Below are 18,868 nucleotides of genomic sequence, written 5' to 3' on the forward strand. Positions count from 1 at the left end.
ATCTTGTTAGGAAATTATTTAGAAGGTTGACACAAGCGATGGTAATAAAAAGGAATTTGAAATATCCTAATCTAGCCAAATGTTAGTATGGGGTATTCACATAAGGCACACTAGGACAAAATTCGAGGGGGTTCCATATAAAATATAGGGTGATTTTAATTAATTAACTTATATGAGTCCAACAAATTAAGTTTTATGAACTAGGATTGGGTAGCAGTCAAATTCCCTAAGTTTTGAATTGCCTAGGGATCGAAGATATGCTCGTGCTTGGAATGACCCTTCCTTACGATGGCCCCCCAGCGCTTAGTCTCTTGATTTCGTTGGAGTAGATAAATCACAAGATGTGCCTCGGGGAGACTAGGGTTCGAACTCGCAATCCATCGAGAAGACACCGATATATCACAGCTCATTCTTAGCCATCCGAGCTATGCCCTAGGGGCGAGATATGCTCATGCATTGTTGATATTTGAGTGAATGACATTTTCCACTAACAAGACCTAGTTAGAACGTGTTAAAGGTTTAATTTGTGACCATATTTCTTTTTGTGATTCATATACCAAAAATACAAAGAGTTAGGTTTTTATCGTTTGTGTCTAGATGACAAATGATTATTGAGGATTAGTGTTATTCTCGAAATACAATAATTAAAATTTATAATACAATTCAATGTATTAAACAATTCAACAAAGGATTACAAGCAAATAGAAATATAAGTGAGCAATAACTACTTAATTACAACTTGAATATGCGTGAGTCAAAATGGTAGACGTGTCTTTATTGGGTGCAGATAGCACAATAAATTTAAAATTTATCAAATAACTCTAATTTTTTATAAAAAAATAATAATAATAATATCGAGATGCATGACTTCGCTTCAAAAATTTAGGATTTTGTATAGGTGACCAGATGATACTCAGACCATGTCAGCTGGTTGACGTAGTGTCAATATTTTATCCTTATTTTGTATGAATTGCATTTAGAAAAATATAAATACATTTTAATTAATTCCAAGCTTTGATGGCTAAGAGAGACAAAAGCATGAAAGTCCTAAAGGCAAAGTGCTAAACCCTTGACGAAGTAATGCCTTCTGTTCGCTTCTTTTTTCATCTTCTTTAGTGGAATGAATGCATGGGAGAAATAAAAGTAAACCAAAGCTATATTATATTATGAATTTCTTTTTTTTATAGAAATATTACCCCAAACATGTGATGGCGTTAATTAGGGCTTGCTTTTCTTTAATGTACAATCTTTAATTGATCACTCTATTTTGTATTAAATTTTTATATAATTTTTTGATTGGATATATACTTAGATAGTTACATTTTTATAGTTATAAATAACTTTTGTCCCATATTTTTCTTCTAAATGTGTGGTCATTGGAAGAAAACAAGACAAGATGAATGAAATCCTTCTATTAATCTACAAGGAAACCCAAAAAAAGAAAAATGCTTTTATTGAGGAGCAAGCAAGGCATACGCAGCAGTAGTGTCTGATAGCTTTCTCCCCTTTAAATCCAGACCCAATCTCCAACTTAAAGCTGCACCCACTACGTACCCCATTCATCTTTAATTTATATCTATCTTCAACTCAATCAATCATGGCTCGGCCGGAACCAGTGAATATGACCGACGCCCGGACGCAGAAGCAGCTGGACTACGGCATAAGGGAGATGATCTCCAGCCTCACCCGCCGCCTCTCCGACCTGCACGGCAACCGCGGCGGGCACGACCAGCCGCTGTCCGCGGACGACGAGCTGGGAGTCAGAGTCGTCACGCTGGCCGGCACCAACACCGGCGCCTCCATGCGCGGCGAGCTCGACGACAAGTCCTCCCTCCAACTGGGCGGCGGCGAGGGCGAAGAAGAAGAGGTCCCGGGGACGTACGTCAACAGCAACTTCCAGTCCATCAACAACTCCATTATGCTCGCTGGCAACTACTCCGCCAACAATCCCGGCGTCCATCTGAACATCTCCGAAGAGGTGGAGCCACAGCACGGGCAGATGAAGCATCCACACAAGGCTAATAAGGGGCACAAGAAGGACAAGGACTCCTCCAAAAGCGACCAGTACTACTCCCAGACTTCGGATTAATTAACAATAAGGTTCCCATAATAAACAAACCCAAAGACAAAGAGTACTTTTAATATATATATATATATATATACACCAAGAGTTCATGTTTGATTTTAATTAAATTTATCGTCCAAGTTTGAGTTGATTGAGACATGGTGTGCTGAAGTTTGATCAGGCTTCGTACGTATGAGATGAGTTTCTATATATATAGTCTGCTCGATCAAGTGTGTGGCTATGTATGTAGTATTTTCCTTCACAGTGCTTCAAATATATAATACAGTTATAATAATGGTCTTATTATCAATTTCGTGCCGTTGCTTGTTACATTTAGTACTGCAATTTATGGATGAAAAATGGTGTTCGACCTTTCAAAAATATGTAGTGCCATTTAGAAGACTTGGTGGTATTGGCAAGATGACTTAATAGTCGTATGTGTTTGTTATTATATGTTAGGGTTATATATCTCTTTGAGAACACTTTCTACTGGTTAAATTGCACCCAAAAAAATTATAAACTTTAATTTAGTAACAATTTTAAAATGAACTTTCAATTTTTTCAATAGCCATACCAAACTTTATATTTAGTTCCAATTCTATAATGCTATTTTCTTTGTTTAATTTATGTTGTTAACAATTGTAATATGCCATACTACACGCTTTGAATTGATATTTAAGACATGGCTAAAGGAGAATTTGAGAATCAATGAGGACAACCAAGGGTCAAAAGGAGTTGATTTGAGGAATAATGGTTTGAAGAGTTGAGAAAGTACTGAATTAGTAACAAAGATAACCCCAAAGCTCAAAAAGTGACATGTAAGTATGGAATGATAATGAGGAACTCAAGGCAAATTCAGTAATAGGATTTGATCCCAGAATTGGAAGAGTATTTTAATGACTGAAATCCTGACCTAACAAAATCGAAATCTTAGAAAGGACTTTGGGAAAACAAGCTAAACCCGAGTGAATATGTGTTTTTGGTTAATAAGGTTGGGTTGAACAAAGGACTTGAAAGTTCACAGTTACACAAAACAAGAAAATTGACTAGTTAAGGGGCTCCGATAATGGAGATTTTAAAGATGGGCACAAGTGAACCTCAGATATTGGACCTAGGAATATTTTAAGAAATCTTGAAGGCCTGAGAAAGTTAAAGATAAGAAGTGTAAGGCGAAAATGGAAAAAATTATATGGGCATTTAAGAAAGTTTTGAAAACTTTGTGGGCTTAAGTGAAATAAATGAGATTAAATTGGGGTTTGTGTGAGATTATTTAAAGTGAAGTGGAATTTGAGGAAATTAGGGGGCTAATTGCAAATTTTTATAGTGAATATATTAGGCCATTACCAAGAAAGAATGAGAAGAATAAAGGAACAAAGAAGAAAGAAAAAAAAGGAAGAAATGAAGAAGTAAAAGAAGAGTTATCAAGTCGAGCTTCATCATTGGCAACTAGGCTATATTGGAGAAGGGAAAAAAAAAGGAGAAATTGGTTGAGATAGCTTGAAAAAAAGTTATAAATGAAAATAGGGGTACAACATTCCAACATGGTGTTTCTTTAATTTTCAACGAGTTCTTGACTTGATTTTCTTGTAGAAAATCATTGAAGTCAATGTTAGAATTTTCATTTGTCAATTTGAGAGAAAAATAAGCAACAAAATGAATTCGAGTTCAATTAGTTTTCAACTAGATTAAAGCTAAAATAAGGGTTGAAATTGGTTGGGTTATCCCTATTTATCTCTTGACACTTTTATGGTAAATTAGTTTGAGAAATACCTTAGTCAATAGATAAACCCATATGTATGTGTTAGGTGTAGTCGAGGGATGAGAAATTAGGTATGGAAATGGAAAATTACTAGTTATTTTTTAGAGAAAAATTAGCTTAAGAGATGGGTAAATTAAGTTTTTTCACCCTTTGTAAAACAAACTTTAATAAAATAAAATGTAAATATAGTGTAGTAAATAAAGATAATAAAAGCAGTACGCGTGACATAAAGTGGTTCTGTAATGATCCGAATTTAATTATTCAATGTTGTTTAATGCTTTGAGGATTGAATTGGTTAACCTTAATCTGTAGCATATTATTTTTGGTGATTATTTTCTAAGTATTTGGGTGTCAAGGCGTGGCATATGTGTATATATGTTGTTTTGGGCTTTCATTAATTAATTGTAGGGTATAAGTTGGAGTATCCGAATGTTATAAAAGTTGTGTTTGAATTGGAGTCATGTATTCGAATGGTTGAGTGAGCCATTAGGATGGGTTAGTTTGTATTCGAATGAGAGGGAGTTGATTCGAATGAGTTTTTTTTTTTTTTTTTTTTTTTTTGAGGTTATGAGTGATATCTAGATGCTTTAGTGATCCATTCGGATAGATGGTGTAGATTTAGAAGGTTATCCGGATGATTAGAGGCTTATTCGGATGATTCCTTTGAGGTTTTGTGAGTGTCATCCAGATGAGAGGGGTAAGTAATCCAAATGAGGCTTGTTTCATTCGGATAGGTGCATGTCATTCGGATAGCCCATGTTTCAGCATTGCGGTTTCCACATTTTAACCTGATTTTGACCTTGATTCAACCCGAATATCAAATAATTTAAAACATAAAAGTTGTGCGTCTTTCTCTTTTCTTTCCATAACATCTTGAATCACCTCAATCGGAGTTTGGATGAGAGAGTTATGTCCAAAACTTGGAAGGGTGTCGAATCTGTCCAGAATCCTTCGATTTTCATTAAAGCCTCTCCTATCTAGATATAGGCCTAGACATCCGGATATCTTCTTAATCTAGCGGAAGTGAGTTTTTGGAATAAGCTCCAATGCCACTTTCTGATAAACCCACTTGGAGTCGGTGGTAGGAAGCCTCCTCTAAATGTTGCCACGTATTGTTCCTCCACTATCCTTTGATCCATGCATATAAAATCGAGAGATGGGAAAAGAGAGGATTTTTCAGAGAGTTTGGCCGAGAGGAAGAAACACAGTGAAGAAGAAGAAGAAGAGGAAAAACAAAAGGTTACTTTAGGCAAGCTCTCCTCCTCCTAGTTACCCTTGATTTCCAAGCTAGCTTTATATGATCTTGGATGGGGGGTGAGTTATATTTGATGTTAGTCAACAGATGGCTTTGCATCTATCAACTAACTGCCTCTTTTAAAAGGATTGGTCGGCAGATGGTTGGGCATCTGTCGATCGATGCTGCTAGTTTTTCTTCCCTAGAGGTTTGATTGTTTTGGGAAGCTTTTCTTTGGTTTTTAAATCATATTGGGCAATCTTGGGGGACTGAATGGGCATTCTTGGGTGCGACACCGATTGAGTTTGGCTTATATGTAACCTATCATGAACCTATGGTTAATGTGCATAATATGGGCATGTTTGCATTCCTTTTCTTGTGCATGGTGTGCGGGTGGATTAAGGCATTGGATGGGAGCAGATTATCCTTAAGGGTGTATGTACTCGTGACCATAACCCTAGGAGTGAGCTTTCTAGCCCCAACGACCTCGGGGTATATGAGATGACTATGACCTTGGGTGGGAGCTGATTGTCCTCAAGGGTTGCACAGAGAGGGAGTACAGCCCTAGGAGTGAGCTATCTGGCCCCAAGAGTCACTTGTGGTGTTGGATGTGAGGCACGGGGTGCCGATATTGTTCACGTTTACATTATTTATGGGTTCTTGTATGCATAGAATGGGCATGTTTAGTCGGCTTTACTCTCCTCTTTCATGTTAGGTCTCTTTGTGGCTTATTCGTTAGTGTACTTGTTAAGCCTTGTGGCTCATTCTTTTGCTTTGCATCATTCCAGGTAAAGGCAAAAATAAGGCCGAGGGAAAGTTGAGCTGGGGCTGATCATTTGTGGATAGATGTGTACAGAGCTCACCTAGAAGGTCTTGGGGACTTTTGTGTTGGGAGGCTAGAGCCAATTAGGGTCTTAAGCCTTAAGAGTGTGTATGTATATGTTTTGTGGTTCTAACCTAATGTATTATGTCAAGGTTGTAACTTTTGTTTTGATAGAATGTGTATGCCTAATGTTAATGTAATGGGAGATTTGGTAATGTTTCATTATGATGCTTGCTAATGAGAGGTCGTAATATATATTATTGGAATGTTGTTTCAAGTTGCTTTTATATCACTCTATTAATGACCCTCTCATGAATCATTTATGCTAGTGGGAGCTTCGGGAGGCGGGCCGTTACAAATTGATTATGTAGAGTATACTCGAGTATGACTAAGCATTACTCGAGTAACTCATAAGCCATATAAAACACATATCAACATACTCGACTAACAGGCTCAATTAATGAAAACATAGACTCGAGTATAAATACTCTATAATCGGTTAATTTTGAAGCACTATGACGACCCACTCCCACCTACCGGGTGCCACGAGTGTTCAATCGACCGGATCGTTCACCCATCAAGCCCTAATTGAAGAGATGGACTATGTTTTTATAAGAAATGCCCTAGGTGGGGACTAGGTTTTGTCTTTCTCTTCGCTCCACTCGAGGAATCGGTCCCAAAATAATTAAAGAAAATGCAACAAAACGGAACCTGAAACCCAAGTGAGCTTCACCTTTCTTCAGCTCACCTCACAACAAGCCAAAGGTGACTCAGGCACAAATAACATATCAAAAATCCATTGAATACTAGGGATTTATGGGAAATTCCTTTTCAATCCTTACACAATCTAAAAACTTGGATCCACCAAACGAAAGCCACATACAACAAGAAATCTATATAATCACATATACAGTATGCTGATTACAACCAACTAGATATCATCTAGTAACCAACAACATATACATTCAACACATGAATATAGACGGGAATAAATACAACATACAAAACTCAGGCAACCACGCTAGTCGCCACTTCATCATTTTGACATCATCACTAGCTACTTACATCTGGACTTGCAATATCTACAACACGAGGTAAAATCTCATGAGTCACAATGACTTAGTAAGGGTGCAAATGAATGTAAACAAGATAATATATGCGATGCAATGACAAGTAAGTATGCATGACTGAAAATGTATCACTGCCCTTCGAACCCACATGTTTGAGGCAATAACCTCCCATAGTACCCTTAGTATGCATCTAGTCTCCCCATGGCCATAGGACTCCACTAGACCACCTATAGAGCATGCACAACTAGTACTAGAAACAATATATATTCATCGATATTACCAAACATTCGCAAGGCCGCCCACTCTTGGGGTCATCCCTTACTTAGCTCGAAGCCTATGTCAAGAGCGAGAACACCAGCCTGAACTTCGAACACTTTTAGGACATGTGACGCCCCGCTCCCACTTACGAGTGCCACTCGTGAACAATCATCTAAACTGCTCACATACCCGATCAATTGTGAAAGGCGAACTATGTTTCAACACGAAACGCCCTAGGTGGGAACTAGGCTTCGTCCTTCCCTTCCCTCATCCCTAGAATCGACTAGCAAATTGGGTTTTATGAATTTCACTCTTAAAATTAATTTCCATTTAACTTGCCCAATCACCCATTTTATTATTTTATTTCTTCTTCTTTTCCAATATTCCACCAGCTCCATATAATTCAAAATTTCAAACAACCCATTGATTTTTCCAATTTCGAGAAAAAACTCAAAATTTTAATTTTTCAAAAATTCGACATTTATCTCAAAAAATGCCCGAAAGATCCTTTTATTTTAAAAATTCCTCCGGGGCCCAAACTTAATCCAAACATGCCCCCAAAATCCCAAATTTCCAAAAAAATTAAGAAAAAATGGCCAACGGGGCCTGTTGGCGTGCCCGAGGCCCAACGATGCACTGGCAACACAAGCTGGCCGGGTGCCGTGCCTGCCGAGCACCTAGCTACCCCCTGCGCCTACGCCCTGGGCCGCGCCTGCTACCTTTTGCAGCCCCCTAGTGGCCACCTACTAGCCCAGCTATTTCCAGCTTCCATCCTTCACATTTATTTTTATTTTTTTTCCTCTTGGGCTTCTTAGCCCAAATTTTCTAGATTTTCAACACCAAAAATAAACATAAAAAATACACCAAAATTTTCTTTTTATTCCACAAATGAGGCTTACACAACAAACATCAAAATAAAATACACTCCATGCCCTTAAGCTTTAACAAGCCATTACTAACAAAATAAATTTTACATCAAATACAACTAGATCTTCCAAGGCTTCAAGCTCCCAAATCCCTTTCCTCTTAGCACATGAAAGACTTACAAGGTGAGGATGAAAAACTCATGAGCTATAAATCTCAGTAAGTGTGCAATGCATGTAAATATGAATATAAACATGATTATGTATGCCAAGTGCATACAAATGAGGCTAGGTTCTTTCATCCTCACAACCACTAATGTTTGAGGCATCAACCTACCATTTCCCTCTACTCCCATGGGCATGAGTCTCGTGAAAAAATAAACATGAAAATGCTACATAAGAAGCTTATAAACCATATTTACCAATTTGCATGGCCACCTCTACATGGGGTCATTCCTTATCTTTTGATGCTTTAGGACTTGAAATGCTTCTTCTAGCCTCCAATCCCTTGCTTCCAACTCTCCCACTTAATAACAAACTAAGAAAAAATGAAAAGGCTAAGCCACCATCAAAAGAAATAAAAGGATTTACACACACAAGAAAGAACCCTTACCTTTCTTTATTCTCTTCTTTCTTTTCCTTTTCTTCTCTTTTCTTTTCTTCCATTTCCTTCTCAAGCTTACGGGAGACTTCTTCCAATGTCTCCAACTTTCTCTCTTGAATTTTCTTTCTTTCTCTCTTTCTTTCTTTCTTTCTTTGAGAGATTATTTCCTTTGTCTTGATATCTCAAACACAAGACCAAATCCTTGCCCTTAATCTTTCTTTATGAGAGTAAATCTCAACCCTTGAAAGAAACACAATCCATGCTACTTGATCTGTATAAATCTCAACCCTTGGATCACTTTGCCTTTTCAAAACTTTATCTCTACTGTAATATCCCAAATTTTTAGAAGGGCTCAAGAGTAATTTTAACTTAAGCTATAGGTGAAATTATCAAAAAAATAGGGGCTTAAGTGTAATTTCTTATAGTTATAAGTGCCGAATCAACTGCAGGGAATGCCCCAGAGTGTAATTGTCTAAGGAAAATGATATGGTCTCAACGAGCATTCCGAGATAAGATTTATGGTATTAAAAGAAATTAGAATCAAGACGATTTTTGGTACAGTTAAAATGCAGCAATGATTTAGGCTAAAAAAATCGAATTGTCATAGGAGACTTCCAAAAAAATAAACAAAACCCTGAGGGAGCTTCGGTTTCATGTAAGGATAAACCCTGGAGTGGTTTTGGGATGAAGCAAAGGTCCAGTGAGGGCACAGGGACGAAATTGTCCTTATCGAGTAAATCTTGAATTATTAATTTTGGATTTATTGTATCGTAGCACAAATTTATTGGACGTTTGAGGGTGTATTTGCAAATTAAGAATTTTTCCAAAGATAATAAGGATGAAATATGGGGATTAAACGTGTATTTTCTCTTAAGTATATTAGTGTAATATATATAAGTGTATAATGGATGACAGACACTGAGGGATGACATTCACGTGTGAAGGGCCAAATTTACTGTAATTAAGGGATAACCAATTAAAACATTGGGATAAGAGATTGGGTTAAGGATAAGGATGAGAGATTGGCTGGAATTATTTGATTATGTGATGTAAAATACATATATACATGTGTTGTGTGTATGTATTTGTGTAGAGGGCCGAGAGCTATGAGAGAAGCCGAGAGAGAGAGAGAGAGATGGGGGGTTGTGAGAGCTTAGCCGAGGGCTGTGAGAGACCAAGAATGAGAGATCGGAAGAGAGAAAGAGAGAGGGAGAGTTGGCCGAAAGCTTCAAACGCCATGGCAGCAAACGTAGCAGCAGTGTGAGCGGGGGATGGTGGTGGGCAACAATTGCAACGGTGCCAGTGGTTGGCGAAGGTGGCTGGAACGGACCGGAAGCTTCCAGTGGCAGCCATGGCCGCAAGCTTCCAGCAGCCATGGCAATGTGGCAAGGGAGCTGGGCGGTGCATGACCGGGTAACGACAGCGACCAACAAGGTCGCAGGAGGCCGGTTGGGTGGCCGGTGATGGCGCGCGGCGACCCAGGGCACAGCGACAGCCAGCAGAAGTGGCGGGCGAAGCTGGGCATGGCACAGGCAGTTCACCCAGGAAGTAGGGGAAGGAGAAGAAGAAGAAGAAGAAGAAGAAGAAGAAGAAGAAGAAGAAGAGAGAAAGAAAGAAAGAAAAAGAAAAAAAGAAAAGAAAAAGAGAAAAATAGGGAAAAAAATGGAAAAAAATGTCAAAAAATTCTGCAAAATAGGAAATAGTTTTGTATTAATATTTTGGAGATTTTAGCTAGAAAAATGGTTCAAGCATGTGTTTCAAGACAACGCACAAAAATTGAGGCATGTCCCGCATACCGAGAAAGCCTGAGGGGCTAAGTAAAGGTGAGTAAAATTTCTTAAAAAATTCTAAAAAATTAGGAAAGTTATTTTATGAATTATTATTGAGAAATATTTGAGAAAATAATTAAGAAATATTTATTTTGGGTTTATTGAGGAAAAATAGGAAGAAATAGAAAGAAAAATAAAGAAAATACAAGAAATTATGAAAAAATAGGTTTTAATATTATGTAAATAAATATGATGATTAGGGTGCTTTGAGGCTTAAGTTGAAGTGACTTGTGCGAATTTTGAGGTTGACACGTAAATTGAGACGAGGCACAAATATTGAGGTAACCCGAAAAGATTGAGAAGGTAAGTGGTACTTCCCAACTAGATTTAGTTTTATGAAAATGCTTGATTGTAAGGGATTCGATTCCAAAATCTGATTTTATGTAAACGATCTTATCATGTTGTCATGCCTTGATAAGAGTACGTCATGTACATTGCATTTACATGTTTTGATTTATGAAATATGCATATGAGCACGATAAGATTCATGGTCATATGTTGCATGGGTTTGGGATTAGGTACTGGCTCTGTTGCTTTGCCAATGGTGCACCCATACGCCTCAGTCTGGTAGAGAGATTGTAAAAATGGCGGGTAATCTTAAGGTGCTATCGACCCAAACATGAGAGTTATGATGTTATGTGCATTGCATTGCATTTACATGTTTGATTTATGAAATGTGCATATGAGCATGATGAGATTCACGGTCATACGTTGTATGGGTTTGGGATTAGGTACTGGCTCCGTTGCTTTGCCAAGGGTGCACCCATACACCCAGGTCTGGTAGGGAGACTGTAAAAATGGCGAGTAATCTTAAAGTGCAGTCGACCCAAATGTGAGAGTTATGATGTTATGTGCATTGCATACATACATGAGCATTAAATATTTTGTTCCCTTACTTAGATGATTCATCATCTAACTTGGGTTTTGTCCCTGGAATATTCAAACGTTCCAGATGGAGATTGTAGTAGAAATGAGGATGAATGAGGCATGAAATGGCACTTAGCAAAGTGCATGATGAGTTGTATGATGAGTTGAATGTATGTTATGTAGCTCATGTATTTAAGTTCTGCTACTTCGAATTCTGAACGATTTGAGAAAAGATGATGTAGAACCCTATTTAGGGTTAATGTTAGTTGAGAACTTATGTTATGTATTAAGTCATGTTAAGAAATTTATGTTCCCATGATGTAAGAACTAATTTATGATTAATGTTATGATGTTAGGTTCGATTCTAGCTTCCGCATTTGATATTTATGATGATTCTCCTTGGAGATAAATGAATGAAAATTTTGGGATGGATAAGAGCAATGATATGGTTTAGCAATAGTTTTTAAGAAAAAAAAAATTATTATCCCAGAATTGTCCTGAGTTATAACGCGCTCGGAAAATGGGGCGTTACATCTACCACTTAAAGAAAGCACAATCCATGTGCTTATCCAAGGTTAAATCTCACCCATGGATTTCTTTGGAGAATAAATCTCCACCATCAACCTCATTCTTCCTTTTTATAAATATCTACACAATTGGTAATCCATGCCAACTTAAAGCCTTTAATCTCCACCATTGGATTTATTCCAATTTCAAGACTTATTCTCCACCCTTGGATCAAGTCTTATTTTCTCATAAAATCTCTCATTTCTCATTTAAATAAATCTTGACAATTTTCACTCATCACTTAGTGACCACTTGAGAGACATAATTTCATTTCTTTTTTATTTAAAGAATTCTCCCATTTTCAACAATTAACGAGAGACTAATATCCATTTCATTTTGGATTTTCTTTATCCAACATAATAATGGCCTTTATTAATTGCAAGAATGATCATTTTTCACATCCTTTTTCCTCTATTTTGATCTCTCATTTCTCTTGGACATTAGCTTGCCATGTGTCACTTTTAGACACCAATCTTGGCTTCCAAGCTCTAATCCAAGCCATTCATTTTTCCTACCACATCTCAAGACCAACATAGGGATATTCTCATACAAATTTATATCCCTTACCCATAATTACCATCAAGCCACTCCAAGACTTGATAATTTTTTCAAAAATTAATAACTGACATTACTTGATAAAATCAATTTCGTCCCTGCTCCCCCATAGGACCTTTAATCCGCCCGAAAATGCTTCAACATTTTCTCACTCACAAAACCGGACCACTGATTGATGCTCAAAAATGTCAAAAATTTTATTATATTTTCACCCCTATTTCGTCCTTGAAATTGGATTTAATTGAATATTTATATGTCTTTCATGGTTTTATGTAGATTTCTCATATATATATATAATAAAATAGTAAATAAATATAATATATAACATATATAAATGTAATACATATATATATATTCTATATTCATGTGTGACATACATATATATAATATATAATATATCAATAACATATATTCTTTGTATGTGGCGTGAACCAGTGGACTTGAAGTAAGGCTAATTGCAATTTGACTTGGAGACTAAATCAAGAAGTCCAAATTGGGGCCCATGCATGTGCACATTGAAAGTGAAATTGAAGTCCAGAAGCGTGAAGCCCACTATTATCAAACTGAAGCCCACAATTGAATATTAAATTAAAGCTCAACTCAGCCCATGGAGAAGAAATACACGGAGACAGCAACTAGGGTGTGATCACATACACGAGAAATTGCTCTAAGCAGATCATGTGTCCGCATGCCTCATAAAGTCATTTCAAGATAGCACGCTAAATTTGGCAGAGAACGGACAAAAGTAATATGCAGAATGTTTCAAAGGATTGTCGGGAGATTTGAAAGTTTCTGTTGCCAGTGGCTTATAAATAAACTAGAGTATCAAGAAGAGAAGAGAATCCCCATCCGCCTTTTGACCAGAATAAGGGGACAAGAGCGCTTTTCACGTTCTTTACATTTTGTTCTTTTCTTTTCTTCTTGTTCTTTCATTCCAGTAGTGTTGTTTCTTCATTTTGTTCCATCAACACAGTGTTCTTCATTTCTGTTAGTTATATTCTGCAATTTCTTTTCATGCTCGTTTACATTCTACAACTCTTATTGACTATTCATTTACATTTCTGTATTTTTAATTTATGTATTCACATTCCATCACTTTAATTCCTGTCTCTTTAATTTTTAGTTGGAGATGTGTGGCTAAGCTTAAACTTAGGCCAAGGCAAGGACTATGTGATGGATGCCCTGGTCCTCGGAAGGTGATTAACGCCTTACTATGGTGGGATAAAAGGGGAAAATCGGAGTATTAAGAAATAATGGTCTCTTTGTATTTATTTAATTCATGATTACAAATGAGCCAGACAACCTTTTATATAGTGGTTGTTCGTGACCCTTCAAAGAGATACATCTTGTAAAATATAAGACATGACTGTTGGAAATGAAAATATGCAACTATTGGCTTGGGAGTTATGGGCGGTTATGGGCGGTTGCTGGCAAGGGGTGCAATGGTTGGCCGGCAATGGGCGTACTTCTGTGGCCATGCGTCTATCATGGGCCTTGTGTGGCCCTGCTGGTGCTGCATGGCGCAGATGGCCTATCTTCGGGTGCCCCTGCTAGCGCCTGCGCCCATGTCATGCGGCTTGCACCAAGACATATGGCCTCGGCCAGCCCAGCATGCGAGATTAAGGCTTGGCGTGTTGCGGGTTCCTCTTGTGCGAGCTTGCCTTGCGCACCAGTCTGCAGCAAGTGTGGGGCTGTGGCAGTCGCTTGTGGCAGACTGCAGTGAATTGCTGGCACGGTGGGAACCTCGGCTGCGGTGGCTGCAACTTGGGGGCTCAACATTCCCCGCCCCTTGGGAACCATCTTGTCCTCAAGATGCAAGTGGGGAAATTGGTAGGCAAGATACTCGGTTGACTCCCATGTAGCCTCCTCGGGTGCCATGTTCTCCCACTGCACCAGTGCCTCAGGTATCTTCTTACGATTCTTCTTGACCACACGGTAGTCTAGGACCTTTAAGGGCTGGACCAGCAATGTGGTATCTTCATTAAGCTCAGGCAAGTCGTGAACAACGTCGGTGAGATGGCCCACCTTGGCTTTGAGTTGTGACACATGAAAAACTGGGTGCACGAGTGTGTCAGCTGGCAAGTCTAACTTGTAGGCAACGGGCCCAATCTTCTTAAGGATCTTATAGGGCCCCATAGTATCGGTAGCCCAACTTCATCTTTGCAGCAAGAGTCACACTCTTCTGCCTTCTTGGTCGGAGCTTGACATAAACCATGTTGCCTTCTTGAAATTGCTTATCTTGCCTCCCTTGATCATAGTAATTCTTCATACGGGATTGTGCCTTGACCAAATTGGTTTTTAACTCTTCCAAGAGTTCATCTCGTTCCACCAATGCTTGATCCACATTGTCCATGGGGGATTGGTTGGGCCTATATGAGACGAGTGTTGGAGGAGTCCGCCCATAAATGGCTTCAAATGGTGTCCGCCCCAATGATTGATGGTAGGAAGTGTTGTACCAGTATTCTGCCCACGAAATGCGGTCGGCCCAGGTGTGGGGATTGCTTTGTGAAAAATAATGGAGGTATTGCTCCAATGTTCTGTTGGTGACCTCCGTTTGGCCGTTAGTTTGTGAGTGGTATGACGAACTAGCAGAAAGTTCAGTCCCTAACATCTTGAACAATTCCTTCCAGAAATGGCTGGTGAAGATGCAGTCCCTGTCGGTGATGATAGTGCGTGGCAGGCCATGTAATCGCACCACTGTTTGCATGAACACACGAGCCACGGACTGGGCTGTGAATGGGTGAACCAAAGGGATGAAATGAGCATATTTTCTCAGTCGGTCCACCATGACTAGAATAGAGGAAAATCCTTGGGATTTTGGAAGGCCCTCTACAAAGTCCATTGTTAAGTCCTCCCAGATTTGTTCAGGCATGGGCAAGGGTTGCAGCAATCCGCTAGGGCGTGTGGAGTCGCTCTTAGCGCGCTGGCAGGTGTCGCACTCAGCCACATGCCTGGCTATCTGCTGCTTCATGCCTTCCCAATAGAAGAGGCGGTTCAGTCTTTGCCAGGTGCGATAACTTCCCGAATGGCCTCCTTCCCTCGAATTGTGGAAATGGCGGATCAGGTTGACCCTCAGATCATGCATATCTAGCACATATGCTCGCCCCTTATACAATAAAAGTCCATTTCGCAATTCATAGTCATCAGGGGAAGTACCTTCTTCGATGGCTTGTATTAATTCTTGGCTTCACTGGTCGATTGTGAGTGCATCTCGTATCTGCTGCCAAATTGCCCATGTAAGCCCTGTGATGGGTAGCAGTTGTGGCCCATCTTCCCGCCGAGACAAGGCATCAGCCACCTTGTTTTGGGTACCCGGTCGGTACACAATCTCATAGTCAAAGCCCATAAGCTTTGCCACCCATTTCTGTTGGTCGGGAGTGAGAACTCGCTGCTCTAACAAGTACCGCAATGGTTGCTGGTTAGTAACAATCTTAAAACGTTGCCCCAAGAGATATGGACGCCATACTCGGACTGCTTCAATGATGGCTAGCATTTCTTTGGCATATGCAGACCACGTTGCTTTAGTTGGCCCAAGGGCCTTGCTAAGATAGGCCACTGGCCGGTCTTGCTGCACCAGCACAGCGCCGATGCCAATATTGCTGGCGTCTGTATGCACTTCAAACGGTTGGGAAAATTCTGGCATGGCCAGGACAGGGGTGCATGTCATGGCTTGCTTGAGTGCTGTAAATGCTTGGTCTGCTTCATCCGTCCACTGAAAATTGCCCTTCTTGAGTAATTGCGTTAACGGCTTGGCAATGATCCCATAGTGCCGCACAAATTTGCGGTAATAGCCGGTGAATCCCAAGAAGCCTCGGAGTTGGGTAATGTTGGTAGGCTGCGGCCAAGACTGCATGGCAGCAATCTTGCGGGTGTCCACCTTAACTCCTTCTGGACATATCCAATGCCCCAAATACTCTACCTCTGTCTGGCCGAATGCGCACTTGGATAGTTTGATGCAAAAGTGGGCTTGGGCCAGTATGGTGAGTGCTTGCCGCAAATGCAGTAAATGTTGTGCCCTTGTCTTGGAATAAATTAATATGTCATCAAAAAATACCAAGACAAACTTACGAAGTACTGGCTGAAAAATCTGATTCATTGGTGCTTGAAATGTTGATGGGGCGTTGCATAGTCCGAATGGCATAACGAGATATTCGTAATGGCCATGATGGGTTCGGAAAGCTGTCTTGTGGATGTCTTGTGGGTACATGCGGATTTGATGGTATCCTGCACGTAGGTCCAACTTTGAAAAAATGGTTGCGCCTCCTAATTCATCTAACATATCATCAATTGAAGGGATAGGAAATCGGTCTTTCACTGTAGCCTTGTTTAGGGCGCGGTAATCAGTGCAAAAATGCCATGTACCGTCTTTCTTCTTGACGAGTAGAAATGGTGAAGAAAAAGGACTCGTGCTTGGTCGTATGAGATTCTGTTGGAGCATTTCCTTCACTTGCTTCTCTATCTCATCTTTTTGGTGGTGGGCGTACCTGTATGGGGGTACATTCACGGGCTGTTGCTCGTCTATGAGGGGAATGCGGTGATCACAATCCCTGCTTGGTGGTAGGGTGGTCGGTTCTTGCAAGACTGAGGGAAAATCTGCTAGTACCTCTTGAATGTCTACTACTATTTCTTCCCTCGGTGGGTCGGTTGTTGCTGGAAAATCTTCTTGAGTGCGGGGTTGGGTTGCCACTTGAATGGCATAACATTCACCACCTGCTCGGATCAACTTTTGAATTTCATTCTCCTTGGCTGCACGGTTGTGACCAGGCTGCATTGACAAGCATACCTGTCGGCCTCCAAGTGTGAACTCCATGGCGAGTCGCTTGTAGTCGAATGCCACTTTGCCCAATTGAGACAGCCACTGCACACCCAATACGATGTCGACCAAAAGTATGGCATATAGGTCCACTGTCACTGTAATGTGCTGGATCTTCAGGCTAACGGACTTGCATTGCTGGGTGCATGTCAGCCTGTCATCGCTGGCTACACGCACTTGAAAAGCGTCTATGCGAGTGATTGGGATCTGTAGCCTTTGGGCGACCCTTGTGCTGATGAAGTTATGCGTTGATCCGTTATCAATAAGCAGGCTAACTTCCTTGTTGCGCAACCAGGCTGTGATGCGCATGGTTTGTGGGCCGGATAAACCAGCCAAAGCATGTAGGGATACTTCTGGCTGTTCATCAGCATCTGTTGTTGTGCCTTCTGCGGGCCAATCTAGAGGCATGTCGGGCTCTGCCTCTTCTTCGTCCCAGTCTTGTGGGTCACATTCGATCAGAAAGGCTTGGGCCTTCTTGCACTTATGGCCGGGGGTAAATTTCTCGTTGCAATTAAAGCATAGGCCTTGCTCGCGTCGCTTTTGCATTTTCACCCATGAGAGGCGCTTTACGCCTGGGGGAATAGGCTTGCTGGACATGGCTTGCGACGGGGGTATTACTTTTGGCTTGAACCCGCTAGTGCTTGCAGCCACGGTAGGGCCTTTGTAGGCGTAAGCCTTACGTATGGACTGCAGTTGCTCGTCCTTAAGCCTTGCAATTTCAATGGCATGTCGCAGATGGGTAGGCCTGTGCAACTTAACTTCTGTTGCCAACTCTGGCTTAAGGCCTCCCACGAATGCCCCTACTAAGGCCTTTTCCGGCCAGTCCCTTACTTGTGTGGCGACCTTCTCAAATTCTTTTTAGTAATCTCGAAGGGATCCATTCTGTTGCATTTTTGATAGTGCTTCATCATAATCCATGTATCCAGTGGGGCCAAATCTGGTGCGATCTTCTTGTTCAAAGTCTTTCCATTTGATGGTTTTGCCTTGACTCTCATAGGTACGTGAGAGCCATTGCCACCAATGATTTGCCTCTCCTTCTAGGAAATAGGCAGCATATTCCGCCTTTTCCTGACTGGTCATATCTTGCGTCTTGAAGAATTGATTGGCACGGCTTAGCCAAGAGATGGGGTCTTCGCCATTGAATGTAGGGAATTGCAAGCGTGGCTTAAAAATAGATCGAAAGCGGCCAAAAGCGTTTCCTTCATCCTCCCTTTCGTCTTCTTTTTCCTCATCGTCAGATTCATTCTCAGATCTTGAGGCATTCCTCTGATTAACAGATCCATTTCGCTGCCTGTGGGAAGATCTGCTATTACTTCACCTTGATGATTGACGCTGCTCTTGTTGTTGTTCCACCAAAAGAGTGAGTCTTTGCAAATTTTGTTCCATTCTTGTAAACCTCTCTTCCATGGTGTTGGTCATAGATTCCAAGGTTTCAATTCTTTCACGGTGTGTTGGTTGGTACTCCAGCCATTATTGGTTGGTTGGTTGGAAAATAAAGCTTCGGAGAACGTCTTCCAAGTAGTGGTTAGCCTCTCAACAAAAGCACCAATGATGGATGCCC

At 40.4% G+C, this 18,868-nt stretch overlaps 1 protein-coding gene across 1 annotated transcript; it reads left to right on the top strand.

Annotated features, from left to right (window-relative positions):
• Positions 1 to 1,597: 1,597 nt before the first annotated feature.
• Positions 1,598 to 2,089, top strand: LOC127787574 (uncharacterized). Its single transcript, XM_052315637.1, has one exon. The coding sequence runs from the start codon at positions 1,598 to 1,600 to the stop codon at positions 2,087 to 2,089; it is 492 nt and encodes a 163-aa protein (XP_052171597.1).
• Positions 2,090 to 18,868: the final 16,779 nt, after the last annotated feature.

The sequence above is a fragment of the Diospyros lotus genome, chromosome 12, assembly GCF_014633365.1.
Source record: "Diospyros lotus cultivar Yz01 chromosome 12, ASM1463336v1, whole genome shotgun sequence".
NCBI lineage: Eukaryota > Viridiplantae > Streptophyta > Magnoliopsida > Ericales > Ebenaceae > Diospyros > Diospyros lotus.

Coding starts and splice junctions, on each gene's coding strand:
- LOC127787574 (XM_052315637.1), top strand. CDS start 1,598: ATGGCTCGGCCGGAACCAGTGAATATGACCGACGCCCGGACGCAGAAG.